At 41.8% G+C, this 27,879-nt stretch overlaps 1 protein-coding gene across 6 annotated transcripts in view; it reads right to left on the bottom strand.

Moving 5' to 3' along the window:
- Positions 1 to 721: 721 nt before the first annotated feature.
- The window catches only part of CCDC88C (coiled-coil domain containing 88C), a 147,288-nt gene continuing 120,130 nt past the window's right edge, over positions 722 to 27,879 (bottom strand). For 3 of the 6 annotated variants that reach the window (XM_075926709.1, XM_075926713.1, XM_075926712.1), the window contains 11 exons: positions 24,847 to 24,990; positions 20,486 to 20,672; positions 18,572 to 18,717; positions 16,751 to 16,840; positions 15,043 to 15,284; positions 10,861 to 11,049; positions 8,965 to 9,033; positions 7,988 to 8,056; positions 6,751 to 7,052; positions 5,422 to 5,637; positions 722 to 3,357 (listed from right to left, as the gene is read on the bottom strand). In XM_075926709.1, the coding sequence (XP_075782824.1) occupies positions 2,344 to 3,357; positions 5,422 to 5,637; positions 6,751 to 7,052; positions 7,988 to 8,056; positions 8,965 to 9,033; positions 10,861 to 11,049; positions 15,043 to 15,284; positions 16,751 to 16,840; positions 18,572 to 18,717; positions 20,486 to 20,672; positions 24,847 to 24,990 (2,668 nt within the window). In that variant the 3' untranslated portion in view covers positions 722 to 2,343. Of the gene's footprint in view, positions 3,358 to 5,421; positions 5,638 to 6,750; positions 7,053 to 7,987; positions 8,057 to 8,964; positions 9,034 to 10,860; positions 11,050 to 13,087; positions 13,488 to 15,042; positions 15,285 to 16,750; positions 16,841 to 18,571; positions 18,718 to 20,485; positions 20,673 to 24,846; positions 24,991 to 27,879 lie in introns of those variants that run through there. The other 3 variants (XM_075926710.1, XM_075926711.1, XM_075926714.1) reach the window with 3 other exon arrangements.

Below are 27,879 nucleotides of genomic sequence, written 5' to 3'. Positions count from 1 at the left end.
GTATCCCGAAATAGTTATTCTGCATTTTAACAGTATGCCCATTATTTCAAAATATCTTTCAAAATAATGAGCATGTTATTCCAACGTCCCTGTAAATCTCATTCCATGAGGAGTAAGGGACATTTTGGAATAGCAGTTTATTTTGAAATTTGGCGCAGTGTAGACAGCACCAAATTACGAAATAAGCAATTTGCATAGCTCAAACTGTGTACCTTATTTCAAGCTAACGGTACAGTGTAGATGCACCCCATGGCTACGTCTACATTGGCCCCTTTTCCGGAAGGGGCATGCTAATTTTTCAGATCGTAATAGGGAAATCCGCGGGGGATTTAAATATCCCCCGCGGCATTTAAATAAAAATGTCCGCCGCTTTTTTCCGGCTTTTAGAAATGCTGGAAAAGAGCGTCTACACTGGCCCCGATCCAGCCCGATCCTCTGGAAAAAAGCCCTTTTCCGGAGGATCTCTTATTCCTACTTTGAATTACTTTGAAGTAGGAATAAGAGATCCTCCGGAAAAGGGCTTTTTTCCGGAGGATCGGGCCGGATCGGGGCCAGTGTAGATGCTCTTTTCCGGCTTTTCTAAAAGCCGGAAAAAAGCAGCGGACATTTTTATTTAAATGCCGCGGGGGATATTTAAATCCCCCGTGGATTTCCCTATTACGATCTGAAAAATTAGCATGCCCCTTCCGGAAAAGGGGCCAATGTAGACGAGCCCCATTAGTTCCACTGAAGTACTCATTAAGGAGACTACCATATAAAAATCAATAAAAATCATATAAATCAATTTCTGATAAAGCTAAATGAAAATATTGTAAAGGGAAGTAAAACTATACTGGTTGTGAGTACTCTTCAGTATTAAAATAAGTTTGCACACATCTCCCAAACTCAGATTTAGCTCCATCCCTGTGAATCTGAGATTTTTCTAAAGGAAAAAATCAATCACACAACTTTGTTTTTAAAAATCTTTTATTATAAACAATCCTGTAATTTTCAGAATGTGATTGCTACATACTATATAACAGAAACATTGCTAGGCAAACTGATATCAGTTTAAAATTGCTTACATGTATATTTTACAATATTAAATCAGAACCAGTGTTCGAAAAATCTTAACGTTTTTCAGGGATTTAGTCTTTCAAAAAGAAAACACCTTTACAAACATGAAATAGAATTAAAGATACACATTTCATCATATATACATAAGCAGCTAATGAAACTCCTGACAGACATATAAAAGAAATTTTATATGAACATAAATAGATTTTTAAAATTAGATTTATTTCACGTGTATATAACAATATTTTGGTTTCTACACTAAACAAGTTCTTTAAGACAGAAACAAAGACTTCATCTAAGGGAGAGATTCCTATATATTACTTCAGACATGGGTAATTAAAGGGATGCAAAAAGTGATAGCACATTTATTAATATAGTTTACAAACAGCACTCCTTTACAATGATTTAACTTTTCATATACATCTGTACAAGTCACCTTTGTGCATGGGATGCCATCTTTGCAATGCCATTGGAATCAGGCATATCCCTGAACAGGCTTTATCAGTTCCAGTGTTTGTATAAAAGATAAAACAAGTTTCAAAAGGCAGCACCACTTGGTTTTCAGAATCCAGGATCCGCTGAACTGTGCGTGTAGTGGAGGCAGTGAGGCAAGTACACTGACCTCTGTAATCAAACAGTTCCCAATGTGAAAGGTTAAGATGAGACCCTTGAATTCTACTCCTCCTATTTATAAAACGCAGCTGTTACAAACATAATTGCTTTTACTTAGACTCACTGCAAAGCAGCGCACTTTTGACCTTCAGCTTTTCTTAGGTCACTGCAAGTGTTTGTCTCTTCCCCAGAGAGGAGTGTGGTTTTTATATGATTTTTTTTATGCTAGCTTAAGCCAGTTAAATTTGACCCATGAATGTTTTCTTTAATGCAGAATCTGGGGGAGCATGGGACAGGGCAATAGGGAGAGGCGGTGACCAATTGTCAGAGTGGAGAGCCCTCACAGATACGGTTGTTTTCACCTGGATTTGTGGGTGCTCAGCACTTCTGAAAATTAGGCCCGATGTCTTTTTGGGGAGTCGACAGGGGATCCACTCTGTTTCAGGCACTATAGTGTGAAGGAAAGGCCCTGGTTTGGCTGTTCAGTTCTTTGTTTTAATCATGTAAATGTCTTTTATTCCGTTAAAAAACGATGGCTGGAAGGCATATAAACGAACTAGATAATGAGGTGCAGGTAATGCCTTTTAAGACCTGCCACAGTGTTTTGACAAATACCACAAGCAAATTCCACCCAAATGTCACTACTCAAAACATGTTGCCAAGAGAATCAATGGATTACACACATCCATACTCATACCAGACAGTCTGCTGGTCCCCATGGGGATCTGGAGATCCAGGAGTGCTCTTGGAGCTGCCCCCTCTATTGGATTCTTCTATAGCCCCTGCACCAGCATGGCCTTCTAGCGACCTACTCTGACATTTGGTGTTGAGGGCATCATTCAGGCTTGGCCCTTGGGTACCTTCACTCTCAGTGTTACTAGAGGCAGCTCTGACAGGAATCACGGTGGCCACTTCCCCGGAACGTGAGGCTGGCTTGGATTTGACTTTTGCCGGTGTATATTGTGTGGGTGAATAGTGTTGCACCGGCACTGCACTCACTCGCTCCTGCACACTGTTGGCAGAAGCAGCAGCAGAAGCAGAGAACTGATGGAAAGAGAGAGGCCTCTCTTCCTTTGGAGCTGCCAGAGAAAGACGTCGCACATCAAGCTGCCGACAACGGGAATCAACACCTTGCAAGGCGCCTGCTGCTTTTGCAGACTGTGGCCTGTCTCGTATGGTAGGGTGAGAGCCTGGGGGCACAGAAAGCCGTACGGTCTGACTGCCCAAGTCTTTGCCCACACACACATCTGCACTTAGCTTTTGAGAGCTCTCCTGTCTGTACATCTCTGGGCCTGTGGCTTTCAGGAGGTCTGCAGAGGCCAGACTAAATGCTCTGCTCAGTGAAGCATTCCTCTGGCTCATCGTGCTGGTGTGCTGCGGTTGTGCCATCTGCTTCACCCCACTGAGTGGCTGATGTGGTGCTGTAGGAGGAAGTTTAAGAGATCCTGTGGAGTTTGAAAGTGGCTCAGGTTCAACTGGTCTAAGGTTTGGTTTGACATAATGTCCAGGTTTAGCCACTCTCCCCTCTTCGCTGGTGATGTTCTTCTTTATAGTTGGTGACACATAGCTAGTAGGCATCTTGGCTGCTTCCTTTCTACCTGACTGACCAACTTGGTTCCCAATAGGAAGGGGCTCATTTGCTTTTCTAAAATAATCACTCAGCAATTCATCTCTGCTACCAAAAGCGTCCTACAGGGAGAAAATACATACATGGCATGTTAATGACAACACTGTTGCAAGGAAAATGTGTTTAGCGAGTAATTTTCCTCTCAAGGATGTCACAACATAATTCCAACACATCAAGAAACCTGGGATCAATACAAAGTAAATGTTCAAGAGAGAGCACTTGGCACTATATACAACATGCCTCACTTTCAAAGTACTTCATGCACTAACTCAGGGGTGGGCAATAATGTTTGACAGGGGACTACTCCAAGATTTTTTAAAGTAGTAAAGGACTGCACTCTTCCAGGATATTAATGGAGGAATCCTGGGATCTGGGATAGAGGTTGGGTTCAGAAGGGAACTTGTGGGTAAGGGATTGGGGTGCAGGAGGGAGAATGGTCTCTGGAAGGCAGTTTGGGTGAAGTAGGCAGTTGTGACCTTGGGCAGTGGACTGGAGCACAGAGGTTTGGGATGTGACCTAGAGTAGGAGGGGATTGTGATCTGGGCAGGGAATTGGGGTCCAGCTCTTGGAGGGGGTATGGGTGCAGGAGGGGGAAGAGGGTTTGTGTATGTAGAGGGGGAACAGAGGGTTGGGGAGGAAAGGGGTTGGGGTGCCAGAGGCAGCCTCTGGCTGGGAGGTGCTTACCAGCAGAAACCTGAGGCAGACTGCTGCAGGCTGCACCGCATGGCTCCACTCTGGGCATGTGAGGAAGGTCAATGAGGAAGGCTTCTCACAGTGCCCTTGCTCTCAGCAAAAATTTTCAGCTCCTTTTGGCTGGAAACTGAGAGACTGGCCAATGGGAGTGAAGAGATTTTGCTGGGAGGCAGGAACAGCATAAGAAGTCTCCCTCCTCCCTTCGCAGCCATCCAGAAGGGAGAATAGCAGCCTTTTTAAAGTGTAAACTGTTCTCTGCCTAACAGTTCTGGCAAAGAGGCTGTGGGCTGCTGACAGCCTCTTGCCCACCTCTGCACTAACTGATGTGTTCGTATCAACTTTTGAGGGATCCACAACATCCTACACAAAACCACTTATTTCATATTGATAGCTGAGAGGACTGGGGAAAAGAGCATCTAAATTTAGATCCATGAGTTACTTAATCATCAAAATTAGATTGTGACAGCCTTATTTGCCAGCTTAATTGTCACCAGTTAAAGAAATTCTCTTGATAACTAGCACCCTCGGCTGCATCTTTTGCTTCATTTTGTGTTGGCCAATTTAGTGCATGCCTGTGATTTAGTGTTTGTCATTTCTAGAATGCAGATTGCTCTGAGCAATACCGTGTACCAATATTAGTGAAACATCAGGAGAACACTCTAAATGAAGATATGTAGCAGCCTACTACAGGGCAAATTCATTGTTGTTTTTACGGGATGGGCCAAAACTAGAATGCCATGTGTTAACGGCTGTATGTAAAATAAATGAATGATTGCTCATCCAAAAATTAATGCACAATATTCTGAAGGTGAATAATTAACCTGGCCATAAAAGAAAATATATAATAAATGATCAATAGAGACAGTCTCATGAAAAGCATATGGAAAAGACTATCCACTTCTGTTATTAGTACAAGGCATGCTGTGAATAGTTAATAGTCATGTAAGTTATGAAAGGAATGTGCTGCAACAACCTGATATTTTTCACCTCAGTGCTTTTTTCTGGAGTTTCACATCATGGTTTAATATATCTTTTCGTTTTACAGAGTTTACAGAGGTTACTTCCAGTAGCAAGACCCACTTTACTCATAGTAAACAGTAGCAGCTGTAAAAGAGCAGCTCATGATAATGCCTTACTGCATCAGAAGAACTCTAGGTTCAATCATATGCCAATAATCTGGGTTATTTCTTATGTTAGTCTATATCTCTGTTGTGCACATTAAAATGAGAGGGCCACCATACGGTGCTATTACAATTATCCCAACAAACAGGTGCTCCTGCTCAACACTAGAAATATGTTAGTAACAGTTAATATGAGTAATTTTGCTACTTAAAATAGCAATGAAACATTAAAATAAGCTTCCATAAGCATTAAATGCTTGCAGGCTTGAGTGAGGTGTGAGCCATTAACTACACAGTGATGAAGATGGATACCCTGGGGAAGTACAGCAAAGTTGCTCTCCTACTCCCCCTGCCTGTTCTGTGCCTCACATTGTCACCACGTGAATGACTGAGGACTGGTTCAACTGAATGCGAAGGTTCCTGATGGAGGGAATGAGATGGAAAATGGCAAGAGGGACACAGTGCGTCAGCTTCTAACAGAAATTGGTGCAATGAGATAATTTCGGTCTCACTTAAGCTGTGTTGCCGCTGAAAAAGAACAAGGATGACAGAAAGAATGAAAATGGAGACATGATCACACAGTTACAGACAGGTGTTTTGCATTCAATTAATTTACCCTAAGGAACTCAGGACAAGGGACTGCGATATATTTTAAAAGGTTTGTTGTAAACATTGAGGACTAAGATTTCCTGATGTCATAAGAGGGGGGACTCTAATGACATCAGTAATGCTATTGGGTTGTTCATGCACCATTAACTTTCACTCACTTATGCCAGCAGTGAATTTGGTCTGAAGACATCAACATGTTTCATATTGAGACATTTCATATGACTGGTATACACTAAGCAATACAAGGCATTTACAAAGAAATGAATACTATTTCCTGAAAAACATCTATAAATGCACAGTGAAATACTGTAGCATTGATTTCATCAACAGCGTCACGTGGTTCACATAACACAATCCAGGGGAACAGAGACTTCCCTCCCGAAATCCTTAATAAAATCCTTGTGAAAAGACTGGATCATGAGATTTTTTTTTTAGTTAGAGCAGACCTGCTTTAAGATGCACATTCTAATTCAATTAATAATGGTCATTAAGCTTTAGTTTTCAGCAGAGATTTAACAGACAAAACCTGTATCAACAACTCAGATGACTAAAATTTACTTCTGCAGAATACTGCACAGAATATTTACTAGTTCACATATAATTAAAACTCACCTAAACTTGGAGCTGGTGGAATAATGGGAAAGTTTAATCACAAAGAATTACTGGATGAAAATAGTACCAACATTCTAACAAATATCACTTGCAATGAGTTATTTTACTAGCTCTAGTTCAAATATAAAAATAAACTAACAAAGGATATTTGTCATTCTTAGGCTTTTTTTGGAGGGGGATGTTTGGCTTAAATGTTGATCTGCAAAATTCATAGATTACAATGAGCTTCATATAGCTCAAAGGCTTCACTCTCTCTTACCATGGAAGGTGATCTAGCAGAAGATATTACCTTGCCTCTCTAATGAATCTCACAGTCATTAATGAAGGCCCTACTATATTTCTTATTTTCTTCCCTTCCCCTTAGATAAGCTTGGAAAATTTTCGTGTCACCCAAGATAACTACAGTTTTAATGTACATACATTCAGTGGGGAAAACCCGTTGCTCTCTTCCAGAAACTCTTCCAGAGTCACCATTTCACTGCCAGGAGAAGCAGATTGCTGCCTACCAGCATAGGAGTGGGCTAAGTAACTCCTCTGAGGTATGTCATAAGAGACTGAGCTGCTCCTGTGAAGGGAGGAGTCTTGTTTGCTGTTAGAGCTTAAGATGGCAGAAGTGGAATGAGAGATGTGGGTGTCTCTGGGCAAGGCAGGTGTGTCTCTACTCAGCACCATATCTTCACTGCTGAGGCTCTCGGACCTGCCATAGACACGTTCTGAAGAACCTGAGTAGGAGAATAAGGAGCATTAAAAAAAAAAGAATTTTCCTCAATTTTAGCAGAAATGTCATCTAATGAGAAAGGTATGTAGGATTCAGTTCCTTTTTCATGCTGAATACAGCAACTGCAATTGGATTTTATAATAATTGTTTTCTCCTCTCTAAATCCCTATAAAATCAGAACTTGGGAAAAGCAGAAACATCTTATATTCCAGAGCTTTAAAAAAAATCCAATTAAATGCCAGATTTTGAGCCACAACAGAACAGCATGCAACAAAAGTCAGCTTTGCACTGCCTTGATTCCAGGGCAGCTGTGCAGGGCCAGATCTCAAGTACACGGCACAGCAGTCTTCAACTATGCTGGTTGCTAATTGTCCTAAGGAGCTGAAACAAGCCACTGTCATTGGTACAGTACAGTAGCATCCTGGACACATCCCCTACAGCTACACTCTTTGCTGGCAGCAAGGATGACAATTGAACCTTTGTGTCAGCTCTGTGGCACAAAAAGAGCATCCTAGTCACAGCATTTGCCAACCTGAGCACCAGAATCTGCCAGTGGGGCAGCACAAAGCAGCTTCACCATGTTTAGCCTAACAGGTTTATCCTTTTCAACAGAACTCTAGCAAATCTAGAGGGCATGTTTATCTTACAAAGTTATGCACAGAATTAGTGTGCTGGAGAGATGCTAGTATGTAAACACAGAGTTTAAATCTTGACTTTCATCCATCAGAATACCTCATAATGATATGGCAGAAGAATGTGTTTCTCTCCTAGAATTCAGGCTATGTTAAAAAAATAATTCTTGATAACACTATTTCAAGTCTCTGTGGTAACCAGGCTCCTGTACAGATTACAAGTCCAACTGGAAAGAAAATGCACTGCAAGCAACTCAATTTCAATTCCTGTTTGTCAGAGAGCACCTCAGCTCTGAAAATATCTTACCTTTCAAGTTGAGAGGTGAGCTATTGCTAGATGCATTTCGACTGCTCTCTAAACTATTTGGTTTGGAAACTGTAAAGAAACAGGAATATTAAGTTCATGAGAACATAAGATCTGGACAAAGTGTAACAGTTTCAAAAGTGCCAAGTGACTTAAGAGCTTAAGTCCCATTGACTTTCAGTGAGACGTAGGATGCTAAATGCCTCAGCCACTTTTGAAAATATGACTTTGACGCTTGAAAATTTTACTACCATATGATGTACATCATGTGAGAAGCCTGAAAACAATACAAATCAACCACTTTCTTCCTTTGTTGGGTGTTTAAGAACATCTTCTTTTCTTGATATCATTTTGTTCAGAGAAATATATTCTTCAGTTTGCTTCTACAGTACTTATGTTTGCCACAAAGACAATTTTTAATAATGAAAAAGAGCTAATGTAATGTTAGGTTTAATATACTACAGCAATTTTTATTGGTCCAGCTATGAAACATGCATTTTTATTTAAAATTTTCAGTTTTTTTTCCTTTCTTCTTCTTCTTCTCTATTTTCAAGTTTCTTTTTAGAGGAGACTAGTGAATTTTTAGTGCTGTTAACCAGCTTGCAAATTCAATGTCCTCCAGGAAGGCAATTCTTATCCAACGCTGCTGCTACCACCCCCGAAGAAATATACTACGGCTAATTCCTTTCCGCCCTGTTATATGTAAATATTTATCTTAAAAATCTGTGTGGAAACTCTAGCACACGCTGAGGCAGATCTGTTTGTCTTGATTACAAATTTATTTTGTTTTGTTTTTTCATCCACATTATTTTAGAAAAATCCTAAAATAAAAACTTTGGACTCCCAATCCCCAAAGAAATTAACAAATAATTTCAGATCATTTTATAATTGAAGTTTAAGTATAAAGCTTGATTAGGGTTTGTTTAGACATCATGAAGCAAAATAGGGGATTAGTATAATCTTACATTTTACAAACATACCATGTTGTCTGTTTCTTGAAAACTCTACCTCAGGGAATTGCTCACAAAGATTATCCTCTGAATTATATCCTAAAAAGAATATAAGATTTAGTGGGTAACATTAAGTTTAGGAAGGGCAACCCCACAGATCTGCTGTGAACATTATAGTATAAGCGGTACAGTCTGCTGAGTGACTTTTATAAAGGTAATGTGGGAGAAGTACACACTGTTTTGAATCAATGGGACCACAGTCAAATTGAGTTGAAAGTATTGACTAGTATGTTGAAATGCAACCTCCCACATGGTAGCTTTGCTAGTGTCAATAAGACCTAAAATTAAGACCCTACCAAATTTATGGTCCATTTTGGTGAATTTCATAATCATGGGGTTTTAAAAACCTTAATTTTCACAATTTAAGCTATGTAAATCTGAACTTTCACGGTGTTGTAATTGTAGGGATCCTGACACAAAAAGGAGTTTGGAGGGAAGGGGCTTGCAGTACTGCTATTCTTACTTCCACACCATAGCTGGCTTCAGAGGAGGGCAGCTGGAGTGTGGTGGCTGCTGGCTGGGAAGCTAGCTCTGAAGGCAGAGACACCAACGGCAAATCAGAAGGATGGTATGGTTTTGCCATCCTTACTTTTGTGCAGCTGCCTGCAGAGCTGAACCATCAATCAGCAACTGTTGCTCTCAGACTGCTCAGCTCTGAACGCAGCAGTATGGTATTTCCACCATTACTTCTGTGCCACTGCAGGTGGGGCTCTGCCTTCAAAGCTGGGCACATGGCCATCAGCTGCCACATTCTGGCCACCCAGCTCTGAAGGCAGTGCAGAAGTAAGGATAGCAATACCATAATCCCCCTAAAATAACTGTGTGATCCCCTGCAACTCTTTTGGGCCAGGACCCCCAATCTGAGAAACATTGATCTCCCCAGTGAAATCTGTACAGTACAGGGTAAAAGCAAACAAAAGATCCGATTTCACAAGAAGGAGACCAGATTTCATGGCCTGTGATGTGTTTTTCGTGGCTATGAATCTGGCATGCACCCTCCTCTAACTTATCAGGGATCTCACTTTGTTACAGACAGAGCCCTGTGTGGCTACAAAAATGTGGATCTGCATCCTACCTGCATCTGCCAGAATCATCATGCACCTAACCTGTGATCTGCCAGCTGTCCTATGTGTATCTGCATTCGCACCCACAGCATCAAGCCATTTAACAAGAGCTGGGGGGAAGGGAGAAGGGGAAGCACAGGAACATGCGCTGTGGCGAAGGGGGCTACTCCAGCCCATCCCAGCCCAACATGCCTAGCTATGAGGCTGCTCCAGTCCAGCTAGGCCCACTGTACCACAGGCAGGAGGCTGCTCCAGCACTTCCCCACCAGTGGCACAGATAACTGATTACACTTATAGTTTAATCAGTTAACAGTTTACATGGGATTTTACAACACTACTCCAATCCTTGTGTATGGGGGCAGACTCTGCTCCCTGGGACCCAGCAGGCTAGGAGTGTGGCAAATGCTGTCAGGCTGGGCCACATTGGGGGCACTAGTGCTGAGGAGCCCGAGCTGCTGGACAGGAAGTGGTGCGGTGATTGGAGGCTGGACAGCCCCAACAGTAGCCTGCTGCCTAACTTCAGTCACTGGCAGCAGTCCCTGAGTATGCTGCACCCCTGGCCTGTCGAAGCCAGATGCTACAGGCCAGGGAGTACCTTGCCCAGTTGTATCCATCTACCTTGGCAGACGTGGATACCAGTTGATAATAAGCAGCTACATGGCTTTGTAGGGCTCTAGAAGGCCTATTAAGTGCCTTGCAATATCTGTTATGGAAGGAGTTCACATTGCAGTGAAGGGGGAGGTCCAAGTATTGGGAGATGGATTAGGTGTAGATAGGCTAAATATCAGATTGCACCACGTACCTTTGGGTTTGCTTTGGTGCCTGGAAGTGGGAGTAGAACTTAAAGTGGCCAAGTGGATGGCTGAGGTAGAGTACGTCCTGGAGCCCAGATCCATGCAGGGATGCTTAGTGGCAGAATCTGGTGAATTTTCAACACAATCATTGATGCTTCCACGTTGGGAAACTTGGTTTTGTTTTAGATCCATTAATGCTAAGTAGGGGAGGAAAAGGTAAATAAACGAAGTGATAAAAAACAACACAAACAACATGTATTTTTCTATCTATCCATTTGCGTATAAACACAACAAGCAGGCACACACAAAAACTGTGCAACAGACGGCTAGTTTTGCAAGCTTTTCAATTACCAGTTCACTCTTGGGGAAGAGATTTCTGTAACCAGTTTTGCTTAGTAGTGTGCTTAGGAGTGACGAGGGTTGCTTTAGGGCCAATAGGAAGATTGTTTTTACACATGCAACAGGATAAGGGAGCAAAGACATGAAAGCAGAAAAAATGTGAGATATGAAATTCCCTAAGATACATTTTATAAGCACTTGCTTCAGTAATGAAAGGGAATAAAGCTTCAATATACTGACAAGTCAAAGCCAGATTCAAAACCAAGGTTCCTAATTTGAAATCACCTAAGAGAATTCATGTTGAGATATGATGTCTGTCTATAAGAATTCTGCTGTGATAAAAGCTCAGATGTTCCAGAGGGCTTAAACTCTCCTTCTTCTGCACTGATTTCTTAAACAAGATTTTGGGATAACAACAAATAATGCCTACTATAAACACACTTAAATGGACACAAAGTGTTTTATCCAGTGATAATACAGGATGTATTAAAAAAATTAACCCAGCTGATACACATTTTAAGGCTCGCATAAAGCAGTGTGAAATTTAAAGCCTTCATTTTAGAAAAGAGCCTTGATGAGAAGCAAGATTCTAGCTTCCTGCATTTTTCTGAAAGTGATGGTTAACAAATGGCCATTAGATCCTGCAAACAAAGCAGAGCAGATGGTCAAAATAAGCAGCTGACAGGGACAAAACCAAATTGATTAGTTCAAAGGTATGGGGAAGAAATAACAATGTTTTTGAAAAGGTGGACCAGGGTACTGTTGGTAGAGCCCTGCAAATCCAGATATTTGCTTTATAGCCATTGGTATCCACATCTCTTGATAAGGATGCAGATAGCTGTGGCTCATTTTTGCAGATACAAATTGGTGAATACAAATTTTATATCTGCACAGGATTCTAACTACAGGGTTATGCTATTTCTGAAAGTTTCTCAGGAAAAAAATTCTACAGCAGAGGCATGGTATGTGTGTGTTACTACAGCGTAGGGTGTGCACCGTTTTTACTCCCTCCCACATTTTAGAAATGTATAGCACAGCCATAAAAATTATTATGGGATAAAAATTATTATGGGATAAAACTTGCCATGCAAGTCAATATTTCAAACTTCCTTTGAAAAATTAATTAGTGAATTTAGTGCCTTTCAAAGATCCTGAATTAATAGGCCTGGAGACTGATGCTATTCATTAATTTAATTCAGTTAATTTCAGTGCAAGTTTCCTTAGGTTGCTATGCCGGTGTGCTCTGCTCTAATATGGAAGAATCGCCTTTATGAAAGAAAAGGGAGTTTTGTCTCTCTGCTGAGGATGAGCACAGAGGCAACACCTGTGATATGCACATTTGTTCAACAGGAAGTGCCTGTGATCATGAGTTCATTTGACAAGCCACCAAATGCCAATGACTCTTAGAGGATAAGGAATTTGGGCAACTGAAAGAAATCAAATCATGTTTTCTGACATAAAAACACTCTAAAAAACCAAATGCTTGGAGGCTCAGCTCTTATCCCACAACTTTCATTCAAGATGAATTTTTATAACTGAATGTGTAAAACTTCTAAAAAGGGCTGTTTAGAATGCAAACATTGAGGCATTTGGAGAGAAGTGATGCTAATGAATGTCACATATCTATAGATCTAGACTGCCTGGAAGAACAGAGAAATATCAATAAGTTGGCAGTCAAATTGCACAGAGCACTGGAAAAATCTCAAAGATTTGAGTGTGCTTATATGTTAGCTTTGTATTTTAGTAGGGATAACAGTGTAGGAAGCATAGCAAAAGCAATTTTCACATTTGAGCTGGACATGATGCAGGTTTGTGATTGCAAGAAGACAATGAAGCGCACAGCAACTTCACTTACTTATGACGTGCACCACAGCCAGTATAATATGCGTACTGTATGTCATGAGGTCCCCTACAAGTATACTGCATTGAAGAAATGATCCATAGTGTGCAATACTGATTCATCTTCTACTGGAAAAATTAAGTCCACACCCACTAATCTGTGCTTGTATTTAGTTTATTTTAAGGACATGCTGAGTGTTTGTACCACTGTGTGTGCTCATTTAATCATGTGAGTGTTTTTGTTTTAAACTTGAGAAATATATGAAATTAGAGACAAGGTGTTAGAAATCTCCCATTTCCGAGAAAGAAAGAGGTTCATTAGGAGAGGATGGGATGTCGGAAGAAGACCAGAACCGCAGACGATTAGTGAAAGACTGATGATTCGATGGAGACTTAGGAGACTTTTCTTTGTCCTTGCTTTTGCTTCTCAAAAAGGCAATCTTTTTGCGTTGAGCAGCTAAATTGTTATCACCCAGGTATTCCAAAAAGAAGAAGAAGAAAAATAGTGAACAAAAAAACCCAGAAATAACTAAAATATCTTAAAACAGTTAAGTGACAACACAATCGAGTAAAACATAAAAAACCTAAACTAATAGTAAATAATGTTTAGGAAAACAGATTAATGATTTGTTAATATAGTACACAAAAGCAACCTCTTCCTAAAACTGCCAGTAATGTAATCCATGATATAATATTTATTATAACATATGATGTATATATATATTTGATATAATTCATATACATTGATAGAGTCTTTAGTGATAATGTAATTGGACTACAATTACTTAGGGTTTTATACTCCTGTCCACAGATGCAGTATCTGAGCACCTTCCATGTAAAATCAGTAGTAACAGAGAAGTCCTTAGAGGACTTAATGGAGTTCCTGGCACTCCAAAGAGGCCTGACTTAATTTCTTGCTCATCCCGAACTCTCCTTTAGGTCACTGAAAGCTTTGGATACACATAGATTGCATTTATTTTCTGGAATTACACACTGCTAAGATGCAGATGATTTTAAATTGCACATTGAGCATAGACCATGCAGCATGGAGAAAGAGGAATTAACACGATTAAAGATTTTTCTAAACTATCATTTGTAATAATAGAACTCTCTGTTCTTCCTTAACACCCAGCATGAAACCACTTGTAAAAGATCTTGAGACCCAGTTCCAGCCCACAACATTTTGGCACCTGAAGGGGGGAGCTCAAATGACACCCCCATACCCTCTCACTTAGGCCAAAACTTTGAAAGGTCTCAATTCTCTGGGTTCTAGCGGCCGCCTCAGTTCACCTCATGGTAAGGCCAGCCCTGTTGAGACCATTAAAGTTGCTCCTTGGAAAATATTCTTAGAGTACAAAAAGTGAAAGTGAATGATCTCAGGAGTAGCAGTGAAGTTCAGAGATATTTTTTTTGTTTTTTTTTGGCAAAGTTAATAATTCTGCCTTATTGGGAGCATTTGATTATTGTACAAAATAATTTTCCCAGTTTGTCTATGGTATTCTTGCAACATCCCATAATCACTTGTTATAAATTTGCACTGTGAAACTCTTAAATTGACTATAAATGGAAACGCTCCATTGGTTTTCCCAAATAATAGGCATTTATTAACAATTACAATTATTGTATTCTTCTTGCATTTATTTTCTGAGAGTGCCCTCTGCTGGTGCCAGACAATATTATACCAACAACATTAATAAGAGAAAAGGCTAGTGAATTGCATAATTTCACAAATTGACTTTTTTTTTGCAATGTAAATTAATTTTTTTGCAGTATACATTAATTTTGCCCATCTTCTTATTAACTAACATGCAACATATGCAGGGGAACTGTGAAACTAAAAAACAAGCCACAGATATGGAACACTAATATAAATAAATACTGGTTTAATGTTAAATGGGTATAACAGAGTGACATATTATATGAGAATCATGCCTTTTAAATTTTCCTAGCAAATCAAATGCCCAGTGTGTGACTTCTATTTTATTAACTACCTCTGTAAGCCAGACATATACCTTTATTTGAAGCTCCAGTGTGGCTCACTTTTTCTTCCATAGAGTTTGACCCCAGGGAGGTATTATCCAGACTTTCCTGCTGATGCTTGAATATCTGAGAAGCAGATGGAGATGCTGCTGTCTCTGTGGATTCAGATTGCCATTGTGGACTCTCCACTGATGATTTCAATCGTTCCCTTGGGGCCTCTTTCTTTGGCTTGATCAGTTTGACTAAGGCTCTGGCTCCAATCCAGTGGTTTTTCCTGTTAGAGTAACATTTTGATAAGGGAAGATAATAAAATACTTGAAAACATTTTCCTTGAAATCTGGAGCTGACACAGCTTCCCCTCTCTCCCAATATTAGATTATGCTGAGAACTAAGGCATGGTACAGTGTCCCTGGAGCGGAGATGTTTTCATCAAACACATGGTCAGGGAATGGTTTCACAAAAGGAAAGTGACCGGTTCTCCTTCAATGTCAGCATCATTCTAGGGAAATATTTCTCCAGAGCTAGTGATCTGAATAAAACGACTGTGCCATAGTTAAAAGCAAAATCATAAGCATAGATCCAAATAAAATATTTTAATACGATGGGAGGTCTGGTTACATAAACATGATGAAAAGTTGCAAAAATGCTTCTAACAATTAGTGTGGATTCTCCTGTGTACTGGAGGGGTCAGATAGTTATGTTTGGGTTCACACAGCTTTTTTATTTGATTTTTTGAAGGCCAATTCCCCTTGTTGGGGTGCTTAGCCCACACTGAAAGAGCAACTCTGGAAGCAGTGGTGCTGCTTAATCATTGTGTAGGGTCTCATTACTATGATGCCAATTCAGAGTCAACGGGCTGGGTGGCTTGGTTGGGTAAAGCATGCCACTGCTTTAACAGGCCAGATTAGTGGCCTGTTAAAGAAGTGGCCATTCATTGCTTAGCAGATCTGACACTCCCCACTTGATTTTGAGCACAGGTTTTGAAGCAAACTGAAAGGTTATATTGTGAGGCTTTCACACAGACAAGTTAAATGACCCCAAACTGATCAGCAATTCAGCATCCTTTGGATACCGGGATCTTATATGGTCCTTAGCACTTGAATACCTCAGCATCTCCCATTACTAAAAGATGGGAATTTCATTCTGCTTCCAGGTAGCAAAGGAGAGCTTTAGGGATTTAAACAGATGAATCTGAGATTTTGTTTAATAAAAACAGTCACTCAGGCCTCAATTCAGGAATGCACTAAAGCACCAATGGAGACACTGTGTTGTTCCTGTTCCTTGGCTCCCTCACATAGTGATGGGTTCTGCTGCTTGAAGCCCAGCCCTGCGATGGAGAAGAAGGTGTTCCTCAGGTAAAGATGGCTCTCTAAGAGCTTATATTGATTCAGATCCAAATATGAAGTTACTGGGACTCCGCATTTGCACAGGGGTCTATGTTAGCCCATCCTAAAGCAGGACTGCAGCATGAGTCAGTTAACTTGTGTGCCGATGTCGTATGGAGTATGTGAGGTTGAACACAGAGGCTCCCATCGAGAAGAATCCCAATTAAAGCTAGAGGCTTCTCTGGTGGGAGGCCGAGTGTGCAGTAATGACCAGAGGCACCAGCTGCCCTCTTCTTACATCTCCTGGCAGGGAGTCACAAAATTTCAGTCCTCTAAAGAGCCTTTGTTTTCCCCAGTTCTCTCCACAGAAGTTTACACCATTGCAATAACGGCACTGAAATGGAAAGGTACTTACTTTTTTGGAGCAGGATCATAAAACTTGTACTGGTCCATTATCTTTTCTTCCAGTTTTTCTTTGTGTCTCCTTAATGTATTTAATTTATCACTGTGAAAAAAAAAAGTACAATTTGAAAGATTTGCTTCAATTTCACCAGGGTTACAAAATGGAAGGACAAGGCCATTGGTCACCAGGAAAAGAAAGAGGCCATAATATAGGTTCCATGTTTGCAAATGAAGACTTCTTATCCAGAGCTTTCAAATAGTAGACGGAATTTAACTCTTAGGGCATGTCTATACTAGGAAATTATTTCAAAATATCTAAATTCAAAATAATAACTCCCGAAATAATTATTTCAAAATAAGAGTTATCCCCGAAGGAGAGCAGGAGTATAGATTTAGAAATAACTATCCTGTTATTTCGAAATAATGAACGTGGTAGTGTAGTTTCAAAATAAGGGGGGTTATTATAGTGTAGACCAGAGCATAGTGATCTTATTCACTGGAAATAACCTTGGGGAAAAAAACTGCAAACATATCTTAACCTCATAAACAGAGCTCTGCAAATATCTCAGCACCTCATTTTTGTGGATTTGGATACAGATGTGGATACAAATTTTGTACCTAGAACCCACCAAATTTGCCGATATCCACTTTATATCTGTGAATATCTGGATCAATGGATGTCGATGCAAATATCTGTGGCTCGTTTTTGTGGATACAAATTTTATACCCACTCAGGGCTCTACTCACGGACACATCAGTTTGATACATTTGCCAGAGAGGGAAGGTTCACCAATTAAGAGAGACAGGTAGTAGGAAATCAGCATGCCTTGTATTTTGAACAAGGCTGATGTTTTCAGAGAAGTATGCTACAATGCTAAATTATTTCTCCCTATTCTTTTAGCTAACATTTCATCAACATTCTTTCAAATCTACAGCCACAATTTTTTTTTCAGAAGCTGGGCTGCTTTGTCTCTGTCAAATGTTCATTTAGATGTTTTATTTATAAACATTGTTTTAATTTTTTTTTCCTGCTACTGATACAGAACTCAACATTTCCCAAGATTACCCTAGCTTCTGGGTCTGCAAATCCAAGGATCTACTCTTGATAGGAACAAGAATATATTTTGTTTCCCAATGTAGTACAAGGAAAGCCCATATGTCTCCATGAATATTAGATAGTTCTGATATGTAAAAGAGAAAGAAGCACTACTGTACATCAGTGAATCAGCCTATTAAAAAAGGAGATTATGAAAGTGGATGAAACACTTGGATTCCTTAGAGATTATGTCCTTTAAAAGACTATCGTGTTAAATATTCATGGTAACACAAATCACTAAAATGAGCTGTTGTGTCTTAAATATTGCTTAGTTGGCAGCATCCTGTGTCTACTGCTTGGGACAGATGTCATCTTTCAGTCTTCCAGTATATTTTAGTGGGAGGGTACAGATTTTTGTTAATAGGTCAACCACTTCTTTCTTAAGTGTCTTCAGAGTTCTTGGATACTGATCTTTTATCTTCTGGTTTCAGCATCTCCTGTTCACACACTTCAACATCTCACCATGAGTCATCTTCGTTACTGGAAGAGAGTTGGTTTAGGCGAGGACAGGTATCACCTCAACATCCTTTGTGGTAGAGCCATGAAAAGATAAAGCTTCTCCACGTATCTTTACTCTCCTTAAATGGTCTTTTATCTATTTGGGGAAATTTAATGGGCCCAACAGTTCCCTTGCAGCCTTTCTGCTTCTGATATATAACATTTTCCACTCTCACCATTTCTTTCCTTGCCTATCATATTACTTTTAGTTGTCACTAATCAATACTTCTGGTCACTTACATGTATTGCTTCTGCTCTTCATGATACTGTTCCTTGTTCTCCATGTTTTGTTCCAGTAGCATTTGGTTCTGCTGACTGAGCATCTGGATCTGACTCAGGAGATGATGGTTCTCTTCTTCCAGATTTCCTTTCAGACGGGTAAGCAGCTAGTCAAAAGAATGAAAGGTGAATTTTTCTTTTGCACTTGACTACACTCTGAAGTCAACATCATAAACTAGCACAAGTACAGAATTACCTGGGTACAGAGTCATAAATTTTTAAAGCCCAACAGGATCCATTCTAATCACGTAGGGTATGTCTACACAACAGGGCTAAAGCAGAATTAAGCTATGCATCCTCAGCTATGTCAACTGCGTAGCTTAAGTCAAAATAGCTTAATTTGGCTTTTGGTGCTGTCTACACAACAGGAAGTTGAAGGAAGAACACCCTTCTTTCGACTTCCCTTACTTCTTGTGAAATGAGGGTTACCATGAGTTGGAGTAAGAAGTCCTCCAGCTTGACATTATTTCAGAATAAAAGTTTGTAGCGTAGACATGCATTTTGTTATTTTGGAATAATGTCAGTTATTCTGAAATAATGCTGCTGTGTAGACATACCCATAATTTGATCTCCTGCATATCACAGGCCAAAGAATTTCCTCCAGTGATTCCTGAACCCAGCCTATATCTTGTGGTAATTTGTCCTCAAAGTAGTGTAATAGATGTAATAGTGTATTTGATTTACCAATTAGCAAAAGCTTATAGGTTAATGCTATAGACTACACTCATTTCCTTCCCCGCTCCCTTTGCCAGTAATTTTTTAGTAGGCTGGCCAACAGCCCCACTCAGTCCTGGTTTGTGCCAGGTCAAGGACCTATCCTTGCTGCAGCTCTGCATGCCATGCTGCTGCCTCAGATAGAGAGGCAGCAGTGCAGAGTGGCATGGGTCTCCTTGGGAGTGGGGATGTAGCACATTGACTGCCGGCCTCGTCCCTGGGGACCACAGAACAGTTGACCAACTGATAAAAATTCATGAGGTTAATTGACTATTCAGTTAACCAATATTTAACATTCCTACTTTGAAATGTGGAAGAGCCGAGTGGCACGTCTGCCTTTGAAATGTAGCAACAGCTGAGTGGGCTCTTGCTGTTTCAAAGTGGAAATGCCCTTATCAACTAATTGAATAAATGATGGAAATTCCATCGACTATTCGATTAGTTGATAAATCTAATTTTAACATCCCTACTACAGTCAGTGCATCAATTCTGTGATTGTGCCTGCCTCAGAAGTAATAACACAAATGCACTGCATAAGAGGCAGTTGTGAGAATGAAATCCAGCTTCCATTTCAACTGAAAATTTAACCAACGGTGATTTTCATCTGGGGTGCGTCTAGACTACATGGCTCTGTCGACAGAGCCATGTAAAGTAATTTACTCGACTAGTCAATGATGTGGTGATTTAAATAAAAATAAAAATGGCTGCCATGCTGTGCCGACAATCAGCTGATCTGGCATAGCACGGCAGCCTAGACATGGCGCGGTCAACAAGGGAAGCCTTTGTCGACCGCTCCAGTAAAATCGTTTCACGAGGCATACCGGAGCGGTCGACAAAGGCTTCCCTTGTCAACCATGCCGCATTTAGACTGCCGTGCTGTACCGGATCAGCTGATTGTTGGCACAGTGCGGCGGCCATTTTTATTTTAATGAAGTGGGGATTATTTAAATCCCCGCTTCATTGACTATGTCCAGTAAACTACTTTACATGGCTCCGTCAACAGAGCCATGTAGTCTAGACGTACCCCTGTTGTTTAGAGCTCAAAGTCAACAATTTCAAAAGGACTGGGGCACAGCTGCCCTTTTAACACAGAGGAAAAGGACCTCTTTGAAAAGGTGGCCCTATGTCCTGTGGGAAAATGTGCTGCTTCTAGATTCTGACCTCACAGTGGTTATCAAGCTTGGTCAGGGAGATATCCATGGACTGGTGCTGCTCCTTCAGCTCATCATAGCGAGCCTGCCAGCGATTCAGCTCCAGCTGAGAATTATTCAGTGAGGTTTTCAACTCCTTAGTGTGTGCATGCAGTCCCTCGTATTCTGTCTTTAGTTGGCTGTGCAAGAAATTTATCCTGAAAGCGAAGAAACCGGAAACCTTATAAATAATACCCAACAACTGAAAAGCCACAATACAGTACACTGAGCAATGGTTGTTACATCTAAACTGAATGAGTCAAGGCCAATTTTTAAATATATCTTTATTTGATTGTATCTTACATGTTTACTACGGCACTGACAGTGTTACAAAAAGCTCCAGTTCTATAAACAGTTGAAAGGAAAAGAAAGAGCATAACACTTACTACCCATCTTTGGTACTAAGGTATTTGGGTTGGGGGACTAGTTTCCATGATAAAAATACACAGTAAAGCATTCTGAGGTAAGACCAGCCCTACTGGTTGCAGGTAAAGACTATCCACTGGAATGTATTTCTTGATGCATGAAATGTACTAAGCACTGTATGTCAGACATTGCAATACTTCTGTGAATGAGACAATTTCTGCTTTTGTAAGTCAGTAGTAATGCTAAAATATCTACTATTCCTGGATGCCTTTAAATTAAAAAACGACAATACCACCACTAACAACAACAAATTCTGACTCAGTTGACAAATAAAGCAAATAAATTTCTTCTCCTCTTCCTTCCTCCAAAGCATTTTGGGACACATCCAAAGCCCTGTCCACATTAGGGAAACGAACCATGGTTAAACAGAGCAAGTTGAAAGAACCTTGATTTGCAGAGCAGTAATGCAATATCCTGTGTTACGTGAGAATGGCATAAGGGTGTAACTTCAACAAACGCAAAGACTGTTTGGTGTGAGCAAGACCTGAGCATCTTAGTTTGAACCACATTTAAAAATCAATTTTCTTCTTAAAATTTCCCCATGGACCTGCCTGAATGATGCAGGTTCACTGGCTGTAACAATGACTGGAGTACTACTGTACACTAGCCTGAAACATTTTTACCACCCTCTTGTCTAAGGCTGCTCAGAGGCTAGCCTCCTAGTGGGTTTTAGCATGGTTTGAAATGTGCTCAGTGAGTTCAGCAACCTCCGAACCCATCTTTAAACCATGTTTCGTTCTTATACTTAACCCTTAACAGTGTTGCTTATCTGGACAAGCCATTGCAACTTAAGGAAAATAAGGAACATCAGATCATTAACTCCTGGCACCAGAGCAGTGTTTCTCTCATGCGGCCACTGTGGCCACATGCAGCCACCAGGTGATTTTCCTGTAGTCATGGAAGTCTCCTGAGTGGTGATGAGGGTGGGGAGAGGCAAAGCACTGGCCGCTCCCTCTCCCTCCTGGATGCACAGCCTGGCACATCCCTCAAGACAGGTGGAGCACGATGCTGCAGGAGCATGGGGAGTTCTCTATCTGGGGATGGGAGACAGTCAGCCCTAGTATGGTTGGGAGGTGGGCTCCAGCAGTGAGACGTAGTGAGCCTAGCTGCAAAGCTCTAGCTATGGGGCTTCCAATGCCAGTACCCAGCTCTGGCTCCAGAGTTTTGGGTGCTGACCCCGAGCTCTGACCACATGGCCCTAGCCTTCAGCCCTGAGGCTTCAGCTCAGACTCCAACCTCAGGCCACATGGCGTCAAGCTCCAGTTCCTATCTCTAGCCGCATAGCACCAAACCTGGGATCCAATCCCAGCAGCAGCTGCTAGCCTTGGGCACCAACTCCCAATCCTGGCAGCAGCTACAGGCCCCAGCCACCTACCCATTGCCCAGTGTTCTCCAACCCCAGTCCTGGCTACTGACTCCAGGTACCAGCCTATAGTTTCAGCCACCCAGCAGTGGGCACCAGCTCCAGGCACCAATCCCCGGCCCAGGGTGTGCGGCAGCAGTACTGGCCAGAAGTGCTAATCCCAGCCCCATAGCACATGCACCAATGTCTTGCTCTGGGAGCGTGGGAGCAGGCACTGACCCCCTAGACCAGACCATGCAGCTCCAGGTCCCAGCATCCAGTTTGAGGCTCTGGCCATGTAGCAGTGGGCGCTAGCCTTGGGCTCCAACTCTCCTCCCTGGCCCTACAGCTCCTGCCCCCACCTCCAGGCTCTGGTTGCACAAACTGACCACCAGCTGCACAGTCCAGGTACCAATCCCCTAGCTCCAGCTGCACAGCTACAGGGCTCACCACCTACTCTACTCTTTCTTGGCCCCAGATCTGTGCCTCCTCTCCCCATCGCCCTGGACCCCACTGCCTTCCTGGTCCTGCATCCACCCGTCCATGGCCCTAGGCCCCTGCTGCCTTCCCCAACCAACATCCATCTCACCAAGTCTCCCACTGCCTCTGCCTCCATCCAGGGCTTACATTGTCCTGGGACTTGCTGAGAAAAGTGATATTGACAAACATACATAGATCACTCTTCACAGCAATATTTTTATTTTTGAGTGTACAAAAAACACCTGCATATATTACAATGACATGGATATAGATGTGTGCTATGTATTTTTCCTAAAGTTGATTCAGTGTTTTAAAGAAAAAAGTGTCAGTGTGGCCACGAGCACACTGTGGCCTCACTCCAAGACCATCCAAAAATTTATTGCGAGTACCCCTGTACTTGAACAAATCAAAGATTGTATAGTTACAAATGTAAGGGAAACAATAGGGCGTATTTGGGGAGTGATAATTTCCAGCTTGCATAACTTTAGTGAATGGCTTGTGATATTTGGTGTTTTATATAAAGCCCTCCTTCCTGGCAACATGAGATTATATGAGAATCTCAGCTTTTTATTTTACAAAAAAAAATAAATAAATAAAAAAAAATTGTCTAGACCTTATGGTTGGTCAGAAAAGCTTAAAAATTTGACCTGAGCATGTCATAATGGTTTGGAAATCAGAAAGCAAATAAAGAGCACCAAACATTTCTTATTATTTTAAAATCTGTTGTATTTTAAGCTATTATCATGATTTTCTGAATACCGTATATACTCGACTATAAGCCGAGTTTTTCAGCACATTTTTTGTGCTGAAAAATGCCCCCCTCGGCTTATACTCGAGTCAGCGTCTCGAGAACTGAGGCGGGCAGGCTCAGCGCGTCTCTGCCGCCGGCCGGGTCTAGCCGCGTGAGCCCAGAGCTCCGGCCCCGGTAACCGAGGCGCTCGGGGCGGGGGGCGCTGCCGGGAGCGGGCTGGGCTCTGTGTGTCGGGGGCCGTCGCTGCGCGGGGCGCTCGGAGCCTCTGCCGGCCGCTTGGGTTGCGGGTGCGCCCGCAGGTGCTGCTCGGAGCCAGTGGCCTCGCCCCGGGGCCGCCGGCAGGGAGGCTCGGGGAGCAGCCGAGAGGGGCTCTGGCCTGGGAAAGGTCCGGGCGGGGGCGGCGGGGGCTGAGCTGGTTGGGCCAAGTGTCCGAGCGTCTGTTCCCGTGTGTGACTGGTGCTGGCGCTTTCTTGCAGGCGGCCCTTCAGGGGCTCATTGGATTGGCGGGAGGACTTTGAGCGGGAGTTACAGTATTTTTGATACCATATTGTTTTTGTTGACCCCCTTTTCCGCTTACAGAGCTAGGTTATTGTTTTTCTTTGAAATAAATATTCATGTAATTTTATTGGTATCTATCTTCATTTTTTACATTTACCGGTAGCTGCCTCATTTCCTACCCTAGGCTTATACTCGAGTCAATATTTTTTCCCAGTTCTTTGTGGTAAAATTAGGTGCCTCGGCTTATATTCGGGTCGGCTTATACTCGAGTATATACGGTAGTTGGAACCGCCAGTACTGAATTTCATTGTCAGCATCTCTGGTGGTTAAAGAATACAATATTTCCTCTACGTTTTGTAGCAGAACACCCTCCAGTTATTCCTCAACTACTGGAAGCTATGTTCCTTCTGTTCCCCCACAAAGGCAAATTCCACACTGATTTATGCCCCAGGCAATTCCATGCATTTTCATGCGATTGCAACAGCTAGAAATCAGCACAGAATTTAGTCAGTAGACCTTTTATAAAACAGATACACATCAAACAGAAACCACAGCCCAGCCTATCTAGAATGAGTACAAGTCACAGTAGCAAACCACATCTAAATCACTGACTAACAGTACCCATTCACAAGGATTAGAAAGCTGATTATCTACCAGCGATTAAGCAAACATGATCAGATTAATAAAACAAAGCTATTAGGGAACAGAAATTCTATTATGACTAGACACACCAATGAAGGCTTATGTTAACTCAGCAGTGGACTAGAGCAAATCTATATTGCATATGATATAATTTTTACTAATATACACAATGCACTTTTCCAAGCAGTGTTACCTGTCCAGCTCTTCTCTCAGCTTTTGATTTTCTCCAGTGGCGATTGCATTTGTTCTCCTTTCTTGTTGCAGAACCTCTCTCTCAGTTCTTAGAACATTTTCCAACTCTTCCAATTCTGCCTTGTGTTTTTCTAAACTGTTGTACCTACAAGAGATAAATAAGCACTTTCTGGGCTTTGGCTACATAGTTTTCTCAGTAGATAAAAATGCATCCATCAGAAAATGAGACTTCTTCAATATACTGTATACATTTTTAGTTGAGTTCAAAAGAAATCTATCATAAGTGAGTGAATTCAGGCTAGTTAATACCTGACAGGGAGGCTGCATCATTGTATTTTTGTCTGAATTAAAATGCTAATTATAAGAACTGTGATCACTCTGTATATCCTGATCAACCGGTATTAAAAAGTAAGGATTTCTCCAGGGTGAAGGGAACCTAAAGGGAGCTTCCCAAACAGTGCTGCACCTTTTAAACCAACATACCATTTAGAATCAGTTACTAGAGACAAGTCTCAAACCCCTGTTCAGAGCATAGAGAGGTAGCCAAAAAACAAGAAAAGAGTGAAATCAGCTACATATCTCAACCCTCAAATATTACATGTAGAGGTCAGACAGTGTGATCATAGCATTTCAGTGCCAATGGAGTGTTGCTGACATGCTGTAACTTTTTGTAGTGGTTGACTGGCACTGAAATGGTTCTGCTCCTTTGCTAATGAGAAATCCCAGAAGACAGTACAGGGGTCTATTTGCCCTGAGGACACCACTCTGCAGTGTTCTATTTCACTCTTCCACGTCCTGATTTGTTCACTTTGCCAATGGGCCATCAAGGGCAGTAAAAAAGGGCAGTGGTGTCTTCTCTTTGCTGAGGATACCCAGCTTTATAACAACATCTCTCCTGACCCTGCTGGCACGTTGGATCAATTTCCCTACTGTGTAAAAATGACAAGCATGGCTGAGGGGGTTGAGCACCCCTTACAAGCCATGGATGCCCACTTTTCAGATAACACTGGTCCCATACTGCCACCCTGAACGGTTATGGCCACTTTGCACCATAGCAAAGCGTTCTCAGGTGGATTTTCTGCAACTGGGGTCCTCTGCCAAGGTTTTTGCTTCAATATCCTGTGGAATGACCAGTGTCTTGACTTAGTGCAATTTTCTGGGACAGTGGTGTGCACCCTTTGCTGGAGGTGGGACAGCAGGCTTTCACCCTCATAGTGAACTCTTGCTGGGGCAGGTATAAGTGTTGTGATGCACAGAAAAACCTTGTTCTAAGAAGTTTCAAAATAGCAGCCAAGCAGAGGATAGAGAAGTACGGTACATTACAAAGCTACAATGATCAGGCAAACTTCCACTGCATTCATCCAACCAGGCACTGGCAAGTCTCATTTCAAGGGAGATGAAAGCAGACCAAAAACAGCTACTTTGCAGCCACAGTAAATAGTAAAAAGGAAACAACAGAAAGAGAGCAGCACCAAATATACTGACACTTACCAACTAATTTCTCTTTCAGGCTACCATCCTACTCTCCCAGGGGTCACATTACAGCTCCTTCTAAATTCCAGCCAGTGAGCTGCCACACAGAGAAGTACCTGTCTGCCACACAAAAAGCTCTTCCTTACTATTCAGCACCAGGGGCAGTAATGGAGATGAATTAACCAAGTTTATTTCTCTTACTCAGCTGCAGGGCATTTTAAATAAGGAGCATTCAGAGTCCACCTGAAGAACAGAAGATCCTGAACTTGGGTTATAGTTTCTCATGTAAACCAGAGGGTTAGATTAGATGACCCTTGCGATTCCTCTAAAACCTACAATTCTATAATTACTTTACCTTTTGAGAAAACATGCACAAATTTGTTTTACAAACCTGTTTCTTTAATCTCATCCTTTGCCCTTGAGTCTTGGCTTTCCTTTAGACTTCTATGTCCAGCTTCAAGAATAACTTTCAATAGATCGCCCATGTCAATCAGAAATGTGTGCCAAATATGTCACCACCCTGACAAAGGTCATCAAGGCCTTGTCTGCATGGAGTAGGGATGGAAAATCCTGTTTAAGTGTGACATTTAACTGATTAAAGGGGAGATGGACTGGAGCAGTCCCCCATGCCCATCATGGCCAGGATAGGGCTCCTCCCTGCCACAAGCACAGGATGCTCCAGCCCAGGGCCCACCACGGACAGGGGCTGCTTCAGGGCAGCTCCTGTCTGTGGCGGGCCCCTGTTCATGGCAGGGTGGGAGTGGCGCCAGCCCCTACTGATTAACCAGAGCCAGTAAGTATCACCTGTTAACCAGATAACCTTTCATAGCCCTATTATGGAGCCTTTCAGAAACTCTCTTCTCTCTGTCCTAGGGTTTCTGCAGCTTGGCTGGCACTAGTTTAGATCTGCTACTAGCAGCCTCACACCAGGGCCTACCTCTGAGCAGGTTAGACTACTTAGAGGTAAATCAGTCAATGGCCAATCTTCACTAATATCCCCACCATTGGTGTAGCACTGGTGACAGTACAGTGATGGGAAGATTTCTCTCTACACCGACCAAGTGCATCCCAGCACTGAATCAGCCTACACTGATCAAGGACTTGAATGGACATATTCCTATACTGACAGTATTACTTGGCCTCCTCTTGCTGCTGCTCTGTTTGTACTGAAACCATGGATGCATACTTGTGACAGAGAACATTTTAAAATACACAGCCATCATTAGAAATATATGCATAAGTAGCTCAAAATGCATGATTACTAACCAATCTATGTAAGTTAATAATGTAAATCCCCGAAACATGTAACTTGTTTAACTCCAGAGGGAAGAGTTATTTCAATATCTGTGATGGATTACACATTTCTACACAACAAGCTATGCAGAACTGTGTAATATCTGCCCTAGCATTGGTAGCTAGCTAGTTATCCTTATTAATAAGCAGAATCCAAAATACTCAAAAAAGGCACAAGGTGGATGGAGTTCCTCTCAGCACAAGCCAGCCAGCATATTACAGCATAAAGAAAATGTTGTTTTTAATAAATGCCTGCTAACATGTCAAG

The sequence above is a fragment of the Pelodiscus sinensis genome, chromosome 4, assembly GCF_049634645.1.
Source record: "Pelodiscus sinensis isolate JC-2024 chromosome 4, ASM4963464v1, whole genome shotgun sequence".
NCBI lineage: Eukaryota > Metazoa > Chordata > Testudines > Trionychidae > Pelodiscus > Pelodiscus sinensis.
The sequence above is the reverse complement of the archived record's forward strand: the minus strand, read 5'-3'. Positions and strand labels throughout refer to the sequence as shown.